At 32.8% G+C, this 19,856-nt stretch overlaps 3 protein-coding genes across 5 annotated transcripts; 1 reads left to right on the top strand and 2 right to left on the bottom strand.

Moving 5' to 3' along the window:
• Positions 1-1,068: 1,068 nt before the first annotated feature.
• Positions 1,069-6,540, bottom strand: LOC144845540 (dimethyladenosine transferase-like). Its single transcript, XM_078702935.1, has 11 exons — positions 6,274-6,540; positions 5,601-5,674; positions 5,356-5,442; positions 4,901-4,962; positions 4,226-4,369; positions 4,004-4,127; positions 3,585-3,677; positions 2,915-2,979; positions 2,576-2,639; positions 2,240-2,346; positions 1,069-1,599 (listed from the first exon to the last, which is right to left on the bottom strand). The coding sequence occupies exons 1-11, from the start codon at positions 6,329-6,331 to the stop codon at positions 1,557-1,559; spliced, it is 921 nt and encodes a 306-aa protein (XP_078559061.1). The 5' UTR covers positions 6,332-6,540; the 3' UTR covers positions 1,069-1,556.
• A 127-nt stretch (positions 6,541-6,667) lies between these two features.
• On the top strand, positions 6,668-9,160 carry LOC144845406 (arylamine N-acetyltransferase, pineal gland isozyme NAT-3-like). Its single transcript, XM_078702707.1, has 2 exons — positions 6,668-6,716; positions 7,074-9,160. Exon 2 carries the CDS (start codon positions 7,081-7,083, stop codon positions 7,966-7,968), a length of 888 nt encoding a protein of 295 aa, XP_078558833.1. The 5' UTR covers positions 6,668-6,716; positions 7,074-7,080; the 3' UTR covers positions 7,969-9,160.
• Positions 9,161-9,210: 50 nt separating this feature from the next.
• LOC144845403 (uncharacterized) lies at positions 9,211-19,667 on the bottom strand. 3 transcript variants are annotated; one of them, XM_078702704.1, is made up of 10 exons: positions 19,524-19,666; positions 16,191-16,373; positions 15,851-15,940; positions 15,065-15,196; positions 14,430-14,579; positions 13,391-13,573; positions 12,770-12,985; positions 11,934-12,492; positions 10,900-10,985; positions 9,211-10,388 (listed from the first exon to the last, which is right to left on the bottom strand). In XM_078702704.1, exons 2-9 carry the CDS (start codon positions 16,329-16,331, stop codon positions 10,909-10,911), a joined length of 1,548 nt encoding a protein of 515 aa, XP_078558830.1. In that variant the 5' UTR covers positions 16,332-16,373; positions 19,524-19,666; the 3' UTR covers positions 9,211-10,388; positions 10,900-10,908. The 3 variants fall into 3 exon arrangements, with proteins under 3 accessions (XP_078558830.1, XP_078558828.1, XP_078558829.1); XM_078702702.1 differs by having other exon boundaries at positions 9,211-10,374; positions 10,883-12,492; positions 19,524-19,667; XM_078702703.1 differs by having other exon boundaries at positions 10,900-12,492; positions 19,524-19,667.
• Between the last annotated feature and the right edge of the window lie 189 nt (positions 19,668-19,856).

Below are 19,856 nucleotides of genomic sequence, written 5' to 3'. Positions count from 1 at the left end.
CCATTACTTAACCATCCTCTACCATATTTGGGCACATCACAATTTTCTTGTAAAACTGGTTTAATAGTGTAGACAGAGCTTTACTGAAACATTGAAAAAAACTGTTCTCTTTTAGAATGTAAAAACATCCATAAATGTGATAATAATTTGTGAATGAATGTGAATTACTATAAGCATTAAGTCGAAACGTCGCACACATACATACTCAAGAATGGTTTAACGTAAAGAATTATATACAGATAGCAATTCCATTTACTTGATGATTTGGGAACACTTTAAGACTAACATAGCACGATAATTAATTTAACTTACTGAATCACATTGTCTATCCGAAAAATTATCAAAACCAAATGGAATGGGTTAATAAAGCAGACAAAATAATATTCAAACTCAATTTAGAAAGGTATATACAAGACTCAGCCAGGAAAAGGTCTTGCAGCTCCTCCTCTCTAGACCCTTTCACATTCTTATAAGTCAGATCACATACATCATCATTGACAGGCTCAGCACCAATCTGATATCAAACTTCTATCTTAAATGAATACCATTTATAGTATTTAAGGGAAATTGGTTAATATGGCTACTGGTAATCAGTTCAACATTACTTATTAAGGAAACTCTGGCAACAACATTTAGGAACCCAAAGCACCTTTCTGGTACTGAATTTTACCAATAGTGAATAATATGAAACCCCTTGGCAATCTTGTACCATATCCAGTACTCAATTCAACCATTCCATCATTTTTATTCTATTGTTAATCTATTGAAGTGCTTAAACAAAACAAAGACACTTTTCATTTCTTTCATTCTTTTATTCATCTTTCAACCTTCAATATTTAGTTGAGAGAAAATAAAAATAAACTACATCTTTAAAATATAATAAGAAAGTGAGATAAGTCATTTGTGATTCTACAATTCGAACAGAAGATGACAAAATAATTTGGCATACACAACGACTTTCCTCACTTTCTTCTGAGTTTGTAATTAATATTAGTGAACCTATTAATAAATATAAAACTCAACGGTTAATGGTGTGTTGTTTTTAGTCGCGTGGACGCGACTCTATAGTTCACTATGTCGGTCGGTCAGTCGGTCTGTCTGTCTGTACGGTATCACTATGCGTTTTAGCACGCGACTTATGGCTGTTGGCCTTGTTATTAAAACAGTTCATTTAAAAGTATCAATAAACTTCTGCCATTTGTTTCAATTCTAAAATCTGTGGCATACTGTAATTAGTGGAAGAACAAGAGCAGCAGTAATCAAACAGTCTGTTGGTGATGAAATATTTTTGTTGATGTCACTTTTGCAACAATTGCACAAGAAATTCATATAAGAACCGTCATGTCATTTTGCCTCACCAATTTTACCAATACAGCATTTGATCATTAATGCTATATATTTGGTAAATACATAATTTAAACTCCTCTGTTCTAATGAATTCCCAACTTGTGGTGTTCTAAAATAATTCTATATGGTTGGTACTGGTATGTAATAATCATCATTTTGATCATTTTAACAGTCAATTAGAAAATCATCATCATCAAAACCTTAGTTGATCATGAAAAGTGGATTCCTTCTGAATTGAAAAGTTGCAGTAACCTGAAAGTAAACAATGTTTGTTTGTTATTATTTATTTAGACTGGTCTCCAGAGGGCCGAGTTATGATCAGTGGCTGTGATGTACTAGTACACACACCCCCTACTTGTCTCGAAAGATGTACTAGGTTCTTTAAAGTGCACATGAGCTTGATGTGTACACACTACCTACGGTTTATAGTCCTTGTCTAAGAAGACTCGTTCTACTACCAGAACCATGGAGCGAGTGAGCCTTGAACAGTTGCCAATGTTTTGGCTACGTAATTACGGTTCCACTGTCTTAACTGCTTGGCCACTCACTTATGTGTTGGCGTACTATTGTATAAATACTATATATTATTTACTGTATTCAAGAGCTTTCAATATGTGACAACCTAGAAGTAGTTACATCATGTGTATTCATTGCACCCATACACTGGGCTTTCTCATTCTACTTTAAAATGTAAGTCACTTACATTTTGACTGTGAATTGTTATAAGGTTACAAACCAAAAGCAACCTAATATCAAATATAATCTCATTGTGTGTGTTGCTGGCAACATTAGATGTTCTGGTACTAGGACAGTTATCAATTTCAAAAGTGTGAAAGTCAACACAGTGTGTGAAAGTGAAATCCAAGTTTGATAATTAGAAATAAAACCTTACCGTAAGAAATCATCTATATCCATTAACCTGGCTCTCATTTTATCAAATGAATTCTTTGTTAGTAAATCAGACACCTTTTCCTTCATATTTAGATCATCTTCAATTTTCTGTAAAAAAAATACATAAAATAACTACACAACTGTACATTACTAAAACAATATAATGTACATTTATTATATAATGGACCTGATGATGGGCTATGCCGGAAACATGTTGTGTTAATACATTTATATTGAGGCAGTTTTAACTTGTTGGATTTTTATTTTTTCTATCTACTCTGCCTATGCAGCTCTTTGATTTATAATACTATACAGTACTTATGTTGTATATACTCACAATGTTGTTCATAGAGCAATGAATTCTGTAGTTCTTTTCAAGCATTTCAAGTACAGATTTTGTCCTGAAATTAATAACAAAAAGTTGTTATCTAATATTTTCAATTCATATGTGCCACACTGACACAAGTCCCCACCCAATACATTACATGTTGTAAACATTATTATTCTCTTAAAGTTCTGTCTACACTATCAACTAGTTTGACAAAATTTGTGCCCAAATAGTGGTAGTGATATGACATCATCATGTCTATATATGGGCACATTTTTTTTCCACATAAAGTTGGATAGTTTAGACAGAGCTTAACACAATGAAAGAAAATTAAAATAGAGCACTCACTTAAATGATGCCATTAAAGTCTTGTTTTTCCTCACAAACGCTATCCTCACCAATCCATCCCATTCCTAAGATTTTAAATATATATTATTCATTTATCGTCCCTGAGCAACCTAACACGGTTATAATGTGTCAGCTTTTAAATTCACATACATTATAGAACATGTGAAGTAAATGATGGTGGAAAAGTCAGATGATAGATCATAACAAAGATTATAACAGTGATGATAACAATGTGCAGACCATAGGCAAGATTCTTATACAAAGATTCTTTTTCCTCCAATGTGTACATTATTGGTTAGGAAAATACTATACACACTTTTTCAGAACACTATCTCCTTGTGGCCAGTATTAAGCTAGACAGACAAAGTAAAACAAAAGGCAATTGGAAATATGGAAACTACTGTAGATGCAAAAAGATATGCAATATTATCTAATGTTATTGTTAGGAGTAGCTTAATGTTCACGATGGCTTGATTGTAATTGTTTGTGACTAGTAACTGTAGAGTAGCTTTGCATCAAGGATGTTGAGTAATTGGTCAGATGTTTTGCTCTACTCTGACGTAATTTGTACTTTATACTAAGTACATTGAGAATACTTGCGAAAAAATATGCGAGTGATGATTAAAAGAAAATAATTATGGTAATTACAAAAGATGACAGATAACAATACCTGGAAGTTGATAGGTGGTGGAGGATTGCGGGGTTCAAGTCTGATGACACTTGACTCAACTTTTGGTGGTGGCCTGAAGTTGTTCTTACCAACCTGTTGAAAAATGATCCTATTAATTAGTACATAATTGATTGATTAATAAATTCATAACTGCTTTATCAATTGATGATTACCATATTTATTCGAATAAAGGCCTGTTTTGAATAAAGCCTCCCTCGACAGGGCCTTTATTTATTTCCTCGAATAAACAACCCGCCACATGCATTATACACACAATATTATATTACAACAAATTTCTATTTGTAGTAGAATTCATTGACTGCCATGACCTAGCATTTTGATACAATTTTTACTGTATTTTATCACCCTCATGAAAAATAAATTCCCGGGGTGTGTATATAAATAAATTCGGTACTTACCTTCATAAGATGATCAACTCTTGCTAGCAATTGTGTATTGATTGACAGACGGCAGTAAAGTTTGTCTCCAGGTTGAGCAACAAGACGCTGAGCAAATTCCTGCTGGAACATTAGTACTGCACACCTATTAAAACACAGTATATGATATTATTATAACTACTACTGTTTGTAGAATAGCAGACTGATGGAATAGACAAATGAACAAACAGACTTTTTACAAACCTAAAGAAAGGCCGATGAAGTAGAAGTTTGAAGACGAACGGTGATGATATCTGATATGGAAGATTAGCAACACAGATATCAAAAAATGGTAAATCTGTCTTGAGTACATCACCAACAATTACATTCAGTTTGGCAGCTAAAGGTCTGAAAAGATCCGCAATATGATTAATTATGGAATATGTGTATTTTAAATAAATTAACAGAAATAAATCAAAGGTAGATGCATTGTCCCATCACAGCAGTAACAATAAACCAGATTGTGATGAGATGTTTATTGTAGCTCAGCAATATAGCAAGTGGTTATGAAACATTAGTTATCATTACTAATACGTCTGGTATGTGGTTGTCATGGCTATGAGGATAGCTAACCTAGATACCAGTAAGGTGTGTGGACCTGTTGAACCTGTAAGTTCAGTCACTTGTAATGTAATATCATTACACAGATATTTAAATTTAAAGTTCTACATTTCCGGTTGAAACAATTAGGGAAAGGGTCTAAATGTTTGTTTTCCTTTTTAACATTTTAAATAAAAAACACTTTACATGATTACAATGTATTTATTCAAGATTACAGAATATGCCAATCTCCCAAGTTTACTTATTACAAATCAGTTAAAAATACAACCCAAAGATTTAAAATAAACTTGGGCAAAAGTGATATTTTCATCCACTTACGTTGTTTGTACTCTCTTCTGTAATTCTGCAACTAACCTAGGATCCAACTCACATGCAATCACCTGTTAAAATGTAGTATATTAGTTTACATTGTTATAAACATTAAAGTGGAAACCAAAAAGGTGTGATAATGAGTACACTGGTAAATTGCTGCTTACGGACATTCAATATTTTGCATTATCTGTTTGTTTTAGACTTAGGGGACATTATGATATGTATGTGCCCTTTATTTAATGAATCAAAGTGATAAAAAGGTGAACGTGTGAAAGAAATGTATCAGCATGCAGGCCCTGTTTTTTTTAAATGGTAGGTGTTCTACAAATTGCACTCCTCAATACATTCAAGGATGCTGTAGGTGTGCTGTTTGCCCCCAAACAAGGGAGGTTTAGGAGTGTGTTAGGTGAGTGATCGCACTGGCTCGTCTTAAACAACAAGGCCTCAGTATGTTTACAAACCTTCTTTGCTTTTTCTAATAACTTCACCGTCATGTTGCCAGTACCAGGACCCACTTCCAAGCAGATGTCTGTGTTTCTTAACGCAGCCTAAAGGCAAGAAATAAACATTGAACAATGTTTTAAATAACTTGTACTGTCTGAAGTATGAACCAACGACTATATTACTATAAGTATAACAATATTATATATGGACCACATTAAAAAAGCCAAAATAATAATAATTATTAAACAAACCATGTGATTACCTTTTCTATCATGTTATCCACAATCAACGGATTCTTGAGTATGTGCTGTCCAACTCCAGTGTTAAACATAATTCCTATTTAACAGATGAAGAAATGTTTATGAAATACCAGTTTTGTAATGTAATGCTTACGAGTCATAAAAATATAAGACTATGCTACGACGATCTATCTATCAAGCATGCACAGTTTTCAAGACTTAACCCTAGAAACATCCCTCTAGGCAATGTTGAGTGTAACAAAAAATTGTAGCAGCAATGGGCTTTGAACCATCATACATCATTCAGCCCTGTGCATACAAAATATCTAAAAACCCCAGGGCCATACCATATATGATTGATTGATAACAATGATATACTTCCCCATAACTCTCTTCTTCCGAGAAAAACAATTATTATGAAAAAGCAGATATATAATTTTGTTTTTTTTTAATCTAATATCTAATAACATTTACACAGTACAAAACAAAAGTGCCGTTTAAAGTATTAATAATACAGTACTGTATACTCTTACTGACAAATACTGATTGGGATCACTTCCTTTGTTTACATTCTGACACGACCGAACACAACAGACAAGGCAGGAAACATGACCTCTCTACCAGACCTGGCCTAGGCATCAGCCTACATAAATACATATCATAGATTTTATAAAATTCAACATATAAAATAAATACCTTGTTTAACAACTTGTTGATGAACCCGAGACTTTTTTTCGCTTTTGACTTTTGGCATTTTGTAATGTATTTTAAATCTGTAACATTTGTCAACATGTGTGTTGTGAAATCAGTAAATCACCGTCACACACTTAACTTACTTTCTGCCAAAATCTTTGTACCCGTTGCCAGAGAAATGTTAAACATGTTTATATTTTTTATATATTTGAAAAGGAAACAATTTGTTATTGATTTTATTTATAAAGTTTATATCGTAATACTATTACAGTAATATTAATATTTTAGCAAAATGAATAAATGTACGGTTAAAACCCTCTATTTTACACTATGGCTTTACTGGCAATACCTTTAGTGCGCGGCATGTAGACCACACACAGCTTGAGGACAGCAGACATTTTGCACACAAGATCGAAAGGAAGATTTTGTTTGCATTTTCTAGATTTGTAAGCCTACTACTAAAAACATGTTTTTAAATTACTATTTGTGGCATTGATACTGTAATATTTAAGTTTAAATTAATGTTAAAATATCACACTGCAAATGTGTAAGAAGTGAATGCAGGATATAATTTGTTTGACCATGTGTATTGATGATTGATCAATATTGATTCAGATTGATTGATTTGATATAATCTTGGATCCATCAATTATAATTTATAATATAATGCTTTATAGGTTTATGATATGACTTGATTGACTCAATGAGGTATGACTATAGTAAGACTATATACTATATTAAAAAAAAACCCCAGAATGTGGTCATTTATTGTGATCTTAAACATTTATTCATTATTTTTCTAGAAACAAGATGTTGACAAAAGATGATGCCATTGACTTTGTAAGAAGTGTGCTGAAAATTGAAGATGTAGAAGAGAAATTTAAAAAAGATCAATATGCGTTGCTATGCAGCATCACAAAGAAGTATGTGCACACCGAGCCGTTCCAGAACCTGACTCTCTTGGCCACGAAACATGAAGAACGACATTGTCCAACGCTCGATGAAATTCGAAAGGACATCTACTCCACAGTCGGAGGTCTCTGCTTTCACCATAACGTTTTTATGAAGTATCTTCTGGAATCCCTTGGTTACCAAGTTCACTTTATAGCCTGTGACATCCGATTCCCTGGTAATCATGTTGCTGTTCTTGTAAAGGAATTGATCAGGCCTGGAGATTCCTATTACGTCGATGTTGGGTGTGGTTATCTAATAGAGCAACCTATATCAATGCAGTTTGATGAGAAATCTCAGATATACCATCAAGGCTTTATACGTTATCAGTTTGTACGCAAAAATGGAGTTATACAAAGAATTCAAACGATCGCAAAATTTAGACCAGTATTACAAAAAGAAATCACTAAAGAACGCAATTGGTTTGTTTTTCTCGAAATGACTCTTGAACCGCGAGACTTGGATTATTTTTCAGAAGCAATGAGGAAGGTGTATACAGTACGAAACGCACACTCAGGGTGGTTCCTAAATGATATCCGCATGGTGCACAAAGCACAAGGAAAATTAGTCGCTCTTAAAAATACAACTTTCTTCTCAGAAAACGAAAACAATGAATTGGTTGATACTACATTGTTATCTAAAAATGACCTTATTAAATGGGTTGAAAAATATACTCCACAAATTGCAGTGTCCAACATTAGTCCAGCCGTGACCAACATACAACTTCAATTTGAATGCGGCGAGTAAACAGACTGGTGAAAGAATGAATCCAAATTATGTAATTACTGTAAATATAGCTGATTTTACATTAGACTTTAGTTAGACTACAAGTACTTAAAATATGTATTTTTATTTTATGAATAAGTCTATTTTAGTACCTATTTTAAGATAATATAGAAAATTGTTATAGTATGTACATAATTAGACTTGCCCCAAGTCTGTAGTTGGAGGCTTTTTGATGTTTGTCTGAACTTGAAATCGGGCCTGTGTTTCGAGCTCAAATAGTATACGTATGAAACAGCATATGTGCCAAAATATTTATCTTTTTACTAATATTAAGTGTAAACTCCATCTGGAATCCAGACTAGTACATAATAGGTAGGTAGGCCTACTATTGTAATGTACAGTATAATAATTTACTTAAATTAGTTACAGGTAAAACACAGTGAATGTACCTTTGTAGTCATTTACAAGATATTGTAAAATATTGGTAAATATAGCATTTATAAATAGAATCCAATGGAACATAGTAAAATGCTATATAATACTATCTTATTGCTACGCATTTATCAAATGGTGGTTATAGCAAGAAAAATAATACTATACTACTACAAATTCTGATTGATCAGCAGTTAATATTAATTTAAATATTCCCTGCCTTCTATATGTAGTCTACTTTTCTTAAGGCCAATTTACACGGATGAGCGGGAACGGTAAGCAGAAAACCGCGTAGCTTGTCCCACATAGAATCGGTGTCTATCCTGAACGGAAACGGCCCGTCTACTCCTCCATGTTTTGTGTAAATGGTCATAAGAAATAACATAGCTTCTATATTTGTATTACCATTACCAATTGTCTGTGTAAATATGCCTTTCAACCAGTACTCATCACCAACATAAGAGCATTTTTCTTGACATTTCTCTCAGGTTGTTATACTTTTACATTTTGATTTTCCACTTCTTTTTACTCAATTGAAATTATTTTAAATATTTTGTTTTTGGATTTATTAAAAAATGTACAGTGCTAATGTATTTTAAAGCTGTATACTACCTCAACTGTAAGACTGCAACCATACCTCGAAGTTATTTTTAATAAATTAAAAATAAAATTTATTTGCCAGTAAAATTGAACAATAAAATATTTGAAATGTTGTATCAGTTGTATATGTATATGTTGTATGACATTGATTTGGTTTTTTAAATGACAAGAGTGTCGGATGTCCGTCAGGTACTACTAAACTATATCATGCAACAAAACCCCCAAAACCAATTAGTACTTGCATAGGACCTACCAGGGCCCATAGTTTATTTTGATTTTCAATTCATTACATTTGTTATTATTGCCCATATTATTTTGTGATCAGTATATTTTTCTACTCAAAATAGGATAAAATACTTTTAATATCACTAAATAAAAATATGCATGCATTTATTATGATACATATTATATATTTGGCATGGTTTAAGGTGCACCATTTCAATTAGATTTAGAAACATTAGTTGGCCTCTAGCATTAACAACAATCATCATTGGGATATGACAATGATAATTAACGTCAAGAATGTGTAGTTACATTGTAGTTGCATCACAGAAACAACATGGTGGCGTCGCATCACAGAAACAACATGGTGGCGTCATTCGTGATGACGGGAAGATGGTAGATTTGTTATTGATGTTGATTGTTTATCTTTGGAAAAGGCAATGATTACGGTAATGCCATGTAAAAAGTCAATGTTGACTTTTGGGAAATAAAAGTAAATATTTACATAATTATATCATTTTGTTTTATTGAATAAACAAATCTAGATTAAAATAAATTTAATTTGCATATTTCTAACACATTTTTTATTTTCTTATTTTATTGCTGTATACTTGATTTTACTTTTTGCCTCATGCAAAGTTATACAATATGAATTAATATATTATTTAAAAATCTATTTCATACTGTAGTATATATCACAAAATAAAAATATCAATATATAATTTATAAATCAAAATATTATTTCTTAATAATTTAATATAATCAAAATGCCATCATTATATAAACATTCATAATAGATGATAATAATAATAAATGATAATAATAATCTATAAACAGTAGATTCAGATACCAAACATATAGATATCATAACATATTGTAAACACAGTTATTAAAATATAATTCATTCCACTTCAGGCAAGACATATTAGCACACATTCTATCAGATTTCCAATAAAGTTGCATAAAATGTCATTTTCTTCAGATACAAAGGTAATAAAACTTCTTAAAATTTCATTTTTTTCTTTTAAAAAAATGTAAAAATTAGTTTCAGATAACATTATGTAATTTCTATAAATGTAATCGTATTGTAAAATGTTATATAAATCACATTCAATCAGTGTACGCAATTTGTTTGGAAGAAGGTTTCATCCTGTACAATCACCATCTCAGCACCTTACAACAACACACTGAAAACAATAAGACACAATCAATAAGTATTAATTTAGTAGTATTCACAATGTGATATTTAATATTTAACAAGTAAAATATAATTTCATTGACTTTTTGGCAATTAATTTCAACTTTTTCAATCTGAAAATTTACAAATTACTAGATGAATACTATTTAAGAATGTAGCTGCATTAGTCTACTGCAGTAGCTGCATTAGTCTACTGCAGTAGCTGCATTAGTCTACTGCAGTAGCTGCATTAGTCTACTGCAGTAGCTGCATTAGTCTACTGCAGTAGCTGCATTAGTCTACTGCAGTAGCTGCATTTCCTTCATTACAATAGCATATGATTTTAGTTGATGAGTCAGTCACTGCAGTAAACTGATTGCTACATATATTGTATGAACAGGTAATAAGTAAACAAGTAGTTACTGCAGCAACTGCAGTAGACTAATGCAGCTACTGAATGATGTTGATATGGTCTTAAATGACTTAGACACATGACACACAGACTGACACAATAAACTGACCTTAACTTCTTATCCAAATGGGGAGTCATCAAAGAGAGAGAGTCCATCAGAAGTTGTTAATCCAGACTTCTTAGCAGTGCCAGCACCTACAATAGGAGTCTTTCCATTATTAACAGAACTTTGAGATTGTGATGGACGTGACGGTGGTGGTGGAACAACAGTAGTAGCATGAGATGATGAAGATAACATAGATGATGGTAACATAGATGATGGTAACATAGATGGTGTACAAGACGACATAGATGATGCGCGAGATGACTTAATGTTGATAGTAAACGGATCATCCGCAAAAGGATCCTCGTGAATTGGTAATGACGCTGCCTTAGTTTGAAGACTTGATGTCGATTTTGAAGAGCTCATCTTCATATGTACTCTTTCGTTTGTTGGCAAGGATGAAGAAAGAATGCCGTTTGGAAGTAATGGCTTCTGTAAAAATTGAGATGTTAAGCTGCTGGCATGCGGCGATGATGACATTGATGGGTTAGTAGTTGAAATGCTATGAGATGGTATTGACCATGCTGGTGTACTAGATGGTATTGACCAGGCTGGCGTACTAGATGGTATTGACCAGGCTGGCGTACTGTCTTTGTTAGAATGAAGGTTAAATGGATCAAATACTTGTTGATCATGAACTGATATATTTGATGAAGAGTCTAAGTTACTGGCAGAATGTGAACTTCCTTCTAATGTCTTATTACTAAATTGTTTCTGTAATGAATCACTTGTCAAATTAACAGGCAATGAAAATTGTTGCTTTGAAAATAAATCTGTTGAAGGCGATAAACTACTTTTATCAGTGTGATTTGAGTTCAGATTTTCAAATCTATTAAGTCTGTCCGGTCTGCTTGGAATTGCAACCGTGTTTGATGACGAATACCGAGGCCTAGGAGGTGGCGGGGGCGGAACATCATTTGACTCATCAAATGTTTTAAAACTTGGAGGAAGAGTTGGTGGTGGAACCTGAGGAGGGGGCAAATTAAAATCATCAGTACAGTCTTCCTGTTCATTGGGATTTAATATAGAGTGTACTTTACCATCAGTTGGCACATCTGGTGGTGGTCTGTCAGGCATTCCTGCAGGTTTAATGTCAGGCATTGCTACCTCTCCAGGCTTTGCCATCTGGAAATTGGCAAACATGTCCTTTCCTGATTTTGACGATGAACTGTTTATTAAGCCAAGGTCACCGAATGGGTCCGATTTCATATCCGATTCCGATGTTGATACCGCCGTTGGCGCAAGAGGTTGACCAATTGCTCCTTGTCCACTACTGGCAGATGGTGGACCGCCAAACATGAAAGGGTCACCAAATGGATCGGAAGGCTTTTGCATGGCAGGAGCTTGAGACATATTAGATTGGAAGGCGTTGTTTGTGGGTGCCCCAAATGTAGCACTACCAAAAGCATTGCTTGTAGGGGTGCTAAAAGGGCTTGTGGAATTGAACGCATTTGTAGAAGTATTTCCAAATGCTGCGCTGTTAAAAGTGTTTCCAAATGGATTGGCAGTGTTTGAGGGCGCTGTTGTAGTAGCTTGTGGAATAAATGTGTCGGAGAATTCTGCAAAGAGATTGGCCGAACTGCTTTGGGATGATGTGGTCTGTGAAAAAAATATTTATAAAATTATTTCAGTAACAAAAACATTACCATAGTATTCTCTTTTAGAAGTGTTTGTTTTATACATATCTATGTATACTTTTTTTTTTCAACTTGTACCTAAAACTTTAAACTTTATTTCATGTTTTTCTTTGTTATATATTTTTTTTTTTCAAAGGGTCTTACGACTACAGACAATTGTTGTGAATGATAGTACTAGGGATGGCTCAAAATGTTTTGCATTTTACATAGAATTGAGTACTTTAGTGATTATTACTTACAGTAGGTACGACAAAGGGATCGCCAAAAGCTGCTCCAAAGTTTGATGTCTGTTTATCCTGTGTTGGTGCTAGCTCTGGTGCGTTGAAAGGATCAGTACTCCATGAGTTTGACATCTGGAATGGGTTTGGAGACTTACTATTGGATGAATCTGGTGTCTTGTTCTGGTTGCCCTCGGTTACAGGGTCAAATGAGAACTGATCCATATCATGTATGCCCTGTTAAAAAAAAAGTTTAATAAATATTTAATGATTTTGTCTAATTATATACTTTAAAGCTCTGTCTACACTATCAAACTTTATGTGACAAAAAAATGTGATGTTCCCATATATGGACATGATGATGTCATATCACAACCATATTTAGACATACAGTATCACTGGGCACAACACACTTTTTTGTCAAACTAGTTTGATAGTGTAGACAGAGCTTCAAAGGCTAAATGTTTTGGGATGCATTTGTCTTGGTTTCTTCTTTCTTTATTTCATAAACAATATTTAAATATAAACATATAAAATAAAACATAATGCAATAATAAAAGAGCAAACCCTGGTTACCATGGTGAACATACAAGGTGTCGCTCTATAAATAAAAAATTACTATTACAGAGGTTAAATTATTACCAGTTGCAAAGTTTTGACTTCTTGAGCTAGATCTAGTAAATTATTAGATGGTGCTGCCGTTTGATCATGTGATTTGTTTGGTACAGCATACAATGCGTTGACATCTTCTTGTTGTACTACAGGCGCTTCAGATACTATCACACCATTCTCGTGCGTGTCAGCCTTTTCTTGTCCAATCGGAACCTTTTTAATATGCAACATGAAATAGACAATGAATTGAATGATCCACAATATGCTGAATTTGAAAGGATTATTTTACCAAAAATGGAATTCACCTCACAACTGTTGTTGTATTCAATTGCCGGGAACTTTTGTATTGTAGTCAAAATAAAGATTCATTGAGTACTTTTTGTATTCGAATGGTAAATTGTAAACAGCCGATTGTGCTCAAACAGAAAATCATTTGAATAGAAAACATTAACAACGCAAGCTTGTTCGTTAAAAACAATCTCAAAGCTCAAAATACTCTTAAATAAGTACTCAACGGAAAAACTATACTCAACGTTAAAATTCCCATCGAATACAACAAATAATAAATCGTACATGTGTTTATTGTACATACAGAGATATTAAGGTGTACTATATGCAATTTAAATTTTGTATTCAGAAACGGATTTAGTATTTCATTTTTTTAATGAGAGGATGAAGGACGGAATATAAAGAATATAAGTGGGTGCTTTTTTAATCACGAAAACTATAAAGCTTTTGTGTTCCATTATACAAATTTTATGTTCATAAAATTGAATATTCTTCGAAAAATGTTTTCTTCTGGTTTTTATATTAACTATCTGTATATAATTCTTTATGTTAATCCATTCATGAATACATACATGTGCGATGTTTCAAGTCATTGCCAGATGAAGATTTGTTGAAAACAAGTCAAAACGTTGCACACGTACGTATTAATGAATGGTTTAACGTAAAGAATTATATACAGATAAACTCAATATTCCCAAAAAATAGAATGAATACGCATAAACCAATGCTTGCAGAAATAATTTGGCCTAGTGGAAAATGATTGTTTCAAATTGACTACTACCTCATACAAAGGATCATCATAGCTAGGCTTAAGGTGCAGTACTGTCTGTTGTGGTGATGACGATGCCATTTGGTGATCCTCCATCTGTTTAGTCTTTAATTCTAATACAACCTGGAACAAGTCTTTTAATGCCAATACCACATGCTCAGACTACATAATGAAACAACACAAACATGTCAAAGTAGTGTCACTACAATCTTTGCATGGCTTTTCAAACTTAAAGCTAAACGATTTTAAAAATTCAGTTGGTCTAAAAACAATGACCTTCGTTAGTTCTTTCTTAAGTCTAAGATGAGATAAATCTAAAATAATTTTATAAAGTAAGTAAATATAAAGCTTTGTTATTTTGAAGTGAACTGTAATTGGTGCCTTGCACCGTTGGTTAAAGAATAAAGAACTGTTAATTATATACTGTTTAAAGCTTTAATTAATATCACAGTACACCTCCTATGATGATCTTGTATCTTTTTTTTCTTTTCTAAAGTATATATATTTGTTGTTTTTGTTCATATGTAAATCAATTGTGTTGCGTAGCACTGTGTAAATTATATATAAATCATACTGTCAAATTATTGAAAACAGTGCTCATATTTGGAACATGATAAATAAATGAAACAAACAAACAATATACGTACAGCTTTCTCTGTTTTAATGCCAAAGAACTGGTGATTATTTGCCTCTCCATAGATGTATCCAAATGCTCTGTTGTCAGATGGATCCCTGGAGATGAATGATATCTTGTGTACCTCATGATGATGATTTATGCTCTAAAGGAAAACATATCAAACTTTCTACTTGTTGATAAGTCCAAGTTTGTGTCAATTTACTTATGGTGTACAACTTAAGGCGTACAACTTGATGCGTACAACTTAAGGTGTACACTTAAGGTGTACACTTAAGGCATACTGTACAACTTGAGGCATAAAACCTAAGGCATACAACTGGATACATACAACAACTTGAGACATACAACTTGAGGCTAGCAAAAAGCTGGTGTGATGTACTCTTTGTGTGTGCAGTAATGGAAATCTGTGGACTACCCTACAACTTGAATATTCCATGTGTGTATGTAACCCAACGCCTCAATCGCACTGGACTTAATCTGGTAGAATTAACCGAGTCGCCGGCTAAAGTGACCAAGAAAAGTCCAATCTTAACACTGGCTACAACTCCCACAGGGTTAAATTAGTCCAAAGTACAACTTTTACTGACCACTGCCTGCCCAGTAGAATTTATCATTGTTTCAGTATAAACTAAAGCTAAAAAGTCCAATCTAAACGTGCGACTCAAGTTAATTATGCAAGTGCGACATTGGTCAAATTTTCCGATGACATTGGGTAAAGTTACCATGGTTAAATTTACCATTTTTCAAGTCCAGAGTAGGTTAAGCATTTTTGTATAAAAAAAAAAACCAAACTTACTCCTGTTTTTTCATCTATAATTTTGAGCCCTTCTATTGAGATACTGACAATAATACGCTGCTTGTGTTCACCTGCTGCCTTTACCATTGCCTACAAGTAAATAAAAGTGTTGCTAGTCTATGGATGTACTACTGTCCAATAGGGGTGTTTAATAAATATTTATGTATTCAAGTTGTAGTGCTCTTCTCAGTGAGCAATGGGCCAGTTTATCCAGGTAACCTGGCCATGAAATAGACTTTAATATAATATATATAAATTAACACAATGAAACTAGTTACTGTAACACTTTCAGTTTATAGAGCATACAGTACAGTTACGTTGCTAAATCAGCATGAGTTACCTTTAGTTTTCCCATAGCCTCTTGACACATTCTATCCCCTCTAGCTTCATCAACTTTCTCAATCCCAATCATCTTGCCTTTGAAGTCAATGCCCAATCCATGGAAGCGCTCTGGTCCTTCCTTCTTGACTTTCTGTGCCATAGCAACCGCCTTTCAAAATACCACTTCAAGTACAGAATTTAACTGAATGAAAGAAATAAAAAACAAACAAAATAGGTAAATTACACAAACTAAAAGGAAAAATACAGCTTGTTGAAAATATTCAGTGATTATCAGATACCATACAGTAATAAATAACATAAAATCATACATAATACTTAATAGTTATATTTCCATACAAACAACAAATTTCTACTATACAGTAAATGGTATAACACTAACAGTGGGTGGTTGTGATTGAAAAAGTCATTATTATATTATAACTTAATGTCTATATCAGTCATGTTTTTTTTCTATTTAACCTGTATGTCAAATAATAAGCCCTGTTTTTACTTTGAATTATAAATGCTCTTGTATTGTAACAACACACTTCATTTAGACAATGTTATTCATTTAAATAATTACTGTACACTCTTTAAAAATTAAAAATGATAAATACTCTGTACGAATGAGATGCTTTTTGTATAGTTATCAATCTCTATTGTTTCAGATACAAATAAATAGAAATATATTATAACAATATTAGAAAATTCTCTAAGCTATAAGTGCATTGAGCATATGGTGCGTAGACTAGTCTAGAAATTAAGTCCTTGTAATACTTGTTACTACATTGTCACAGAACAGGAAGTACTGTACTGTAACATTTTTAAAATCGAAAATAACATCAAATCAGTTTTTATCAACTACAGAAAGTTGGTTGTTTTGGTTTTGAAATGTCAAGGATATTAATAGAATAACATTTTTATTTTTAAATCAGAACATTTATTATTAGAAAAAAGGAAATAAAGAAGATTAAATGATTGAATGTTGAATCAAATAGTATCAACACAACCATTTATTGTATAAAACAGGGCATTGCAAACCAAACCATTGCTAGTTGTACAAATTCTAACGAGAAAATTTGTGGTAAATTAATTAAGTTAATCTTTTTGTAGTACCTGTAAACTAAAAATTAAAACCTTCAAACATTACAATAGTTTTGACATTTCAACTAGCAAAATTATGAACATCTCCTAGTAAAAATCTAGTTTGGTAGCGTAAATTTCGAGCCCTGTAAGTAAACTTATATTGATTACTGTACATTTGTTAAATGCATTGAAGATTAAGTTGAGTACAGTTCTTAGTTTGACCATGAAGAATTAATCCATAGCTTGACACACAAAACTAGTCTAGTGTCTTCCTTACAACTGACCCTTTTATAGGACTACTACAACAATATTCAGAAAACAGATACAAAGAATAAAAGCTATTCTATTCTATTCTAAGCTATTCTTTATTTCATTGAATTAAACTGTAAAGTGAAGAATGTTTATAAAGCTCAAAGATGGCTGCTAACTGAGTAAAATACATTAAAATAAGTGTCAATTTAATATTACTGTAGCGTACCGCATGTTTAAATGTTAACATAGCATTAAACTGAAGTATAAAGCAAACATTTAGCAGAAATGCGATGATCTAAATAAACGGTTTATTCAGCACTATGCAACAGAAACAGAGTCAGACCCTAATAATACTATACCTTGTGGGCCAACTGTAAAAAGCTAAAAGCAATGTAAACAAGGTCAAGGTCACCCAGATGCTATAAGTGTCACCACAGTGAAACATGTTGTAGTACTCAACATACTGTGTCAGGTCATATCATCCAGATGTCAAAATGTAAGATTTGTGACATAAAGAAATATACAATTGTGTACATGTACAGTATCTGTATGTAGATGGACAGACACCTTTAATAGTAGCATTGCATCAGAAAGATATTAAATATGTATATGAATATTTCTGTTATAAAACATATTTCCTACTACAGTCATCAAAGATGAAAGAAAATGAACAAAATACTAACATTACTCTTTACTCTCAAATCTTGAATCTGTTATTGATAATAAACAAACAATTACTGCATCAAGTGAGTGTAATGCAATTAGATGTCACTGACACTTTCATCCTACAAACAATGAAAGCTGAAGTCTCTGATGGGCCTCAACTAAACTTTGAAGGAAATTTATGAGACTAAAGAGAAAACTTGAATGTTGTTTGTGTTAATAACTTTTTGAATAAAAAAAACATGGCCAAGCTACTTGCTACATTGCAAAATGTTTATAAGGTTTTTGATACTAAAATGAAATAATTATGGCAAAAACCGGAATTATACAAGTCTAGTGTATAGTACTGAATAAAAACGGATAGAAATAGATGTTAAAAAAGGAATTACTGTACTAATTTTGGATTTTCTACGGTAATTAGCACTGAACAGTATGTAATTGTAAGCCATTCTCTTGTCCAACACTTACTCTAAGCCTTATCTCTGTACCTGGTGCTACACCCTGTATAATAGGTTTTCCTGATTTGAAGTACTATACTAGTAATGTACACAGCAGGTATATGGACCTTGATCATTTAAAGAGTGGTACAAACAGTGAATTGTGATAAGACTGGAGGGATATACAGTGTACTGCTATACAGTAAATTAGCAAACTAATCAAACAGTGATAAGACGTTGCAAAATAATTAGACCAAATAAAACAAAATTGTTAGTTTCATATCTGGGGTGACCAGGGGCTTTACTATACTAGGCCTACAACAGTTTGGTATTTACTATTACTATAATTATTATAGCTACAGCATTTTCGAGGCCAATATTTTTATTTTCTTCACTATTATATTCTGTTAAATTATTAATAAATAAATATATTATTATTATTACTATTATTTATCAATGATGTACAATATTTTATTTATATATAACTTATAAATAAGTATGGTTATCAAGCTTTGGTTTTAATTCTATGAAACAAATACTGAAACTTTGTGCATTAAAAAAAATTGTCTGCACAATTTGAATTGAGTATTTGCGCAAGGAAATCCTTTCACAATTTTCTAAATTGTGCAAACAATTTTTACAGCTAACCTACACTACAGTCTGTAGAGTATAGGCAGTATGCCTACCCCAGTAGTTAGATAGTCTAGGCTAGTGTGTAGTATAGTAGTAGAGTAGTGGCACTGCTGTGAACTGAGAGTAGACTGTGTGTGGGTTTACCGCACGTCGTACACATCAGACGGAACCTACAGTTCCAGCTAGCTAGTACTCTAGTAGAGAGGAGGAGGAGAGAGCCGGGGGCCTGAGTGTTTTAGGCCTAGGTTTATAACATTATGTTTATATTTATAAATACTTACTGTTTTAACTATCAAATATTATTCCATCAACTCACTCATTGATCGTACGCGAGACACATAGTCACAACAATCGAGTAACAAAAATCAAAGTTGGTGATTGATGATTTCGATCGTTTTTATTTTTTTCTATCTCTCGTAGACTCTAATCCTGTTACTTTGTTAATAATACGGTCTGAATGAAGCCTAATATTTACAAAGCAGGAAGGTTTCGCCACGTGGGGGCGATTGACTTAAACGCGACGTTTTTGCGTGGTTAATGCTGATTGGACAAAACTTCATCACCCTGGGTTTCGAGCCAATCAGGTTTGGCCATCTGTCGGCGTTTTCACGTGG

This window comes from Antedon bifida, chromosome 6 (assembly GCF_963402885.1).
Source record: "Antedon bifida chromosome 6, ecAntBifi1.1, whole genome shotgun sequence".
NCBI lineage: Eukaryota > Metazoa > Echinodermata > Crinoidea > Comatulida > Antedonidae > Antedon > Antedon bifida.
This window is presented reverse-complemented; position numbering and strand designations above follow the sequence as displayed.

Excerpts from the sequence above, each read along its gene's own strand:
- LOC144845540 (XM_078702935.1), bottom strand. The coding sequence starts at position 6,331 with ATGCCAAAAGTCAAAAGCGAAAAAAAGTCTCGGGTTCATCAACAAGTT. Across the intron at positions 5,675-6,273 it reads TCAACAAGTTGTTAAACAAG|GAATTATGTTTAACACTGGA; the intron begins GTATTTATTTTA and ends TCTGTTAAATAG. Across the intron at positions 2,980-3,584 it reads CACCACCTATCAACTTCCAG|GAATGGGATGGATTGGTGAG; the intron begins GTATTGTTATCT and ends TTAAAATCTTAG.
- LOC144845406 (XM_078702707.1), top strand. The coding sequence starts at position 7,081 with ATGTTGACAAAAGATGATGCCATTGACTTTGTAAGAAGTGTGCTGAAA.
- LOC144845403 (XM_078702702.1), bottom strand. The coding sequence starts at position 16,331 with ATGGCACAGAAAGTCAAGAAGGAAGGACCAGAGCGCTTCCATGGATTG. Across the intron at positions 15,941-16,190 it reads AGGCTATGGGAAAACTAAAG|GCAATGGTAAAGGCAGCAGG; the intron begins GTAACTCATGCT and ends ATTTACTTGTAG. Across the intron at positions 13,574-14,429 it reads ATGATGATCCTTTGTATGAG|GTTCCGATTGGACAAGAAAA; the intron begins GTAGTAGTCAAT and ends CATATTAAAAAG.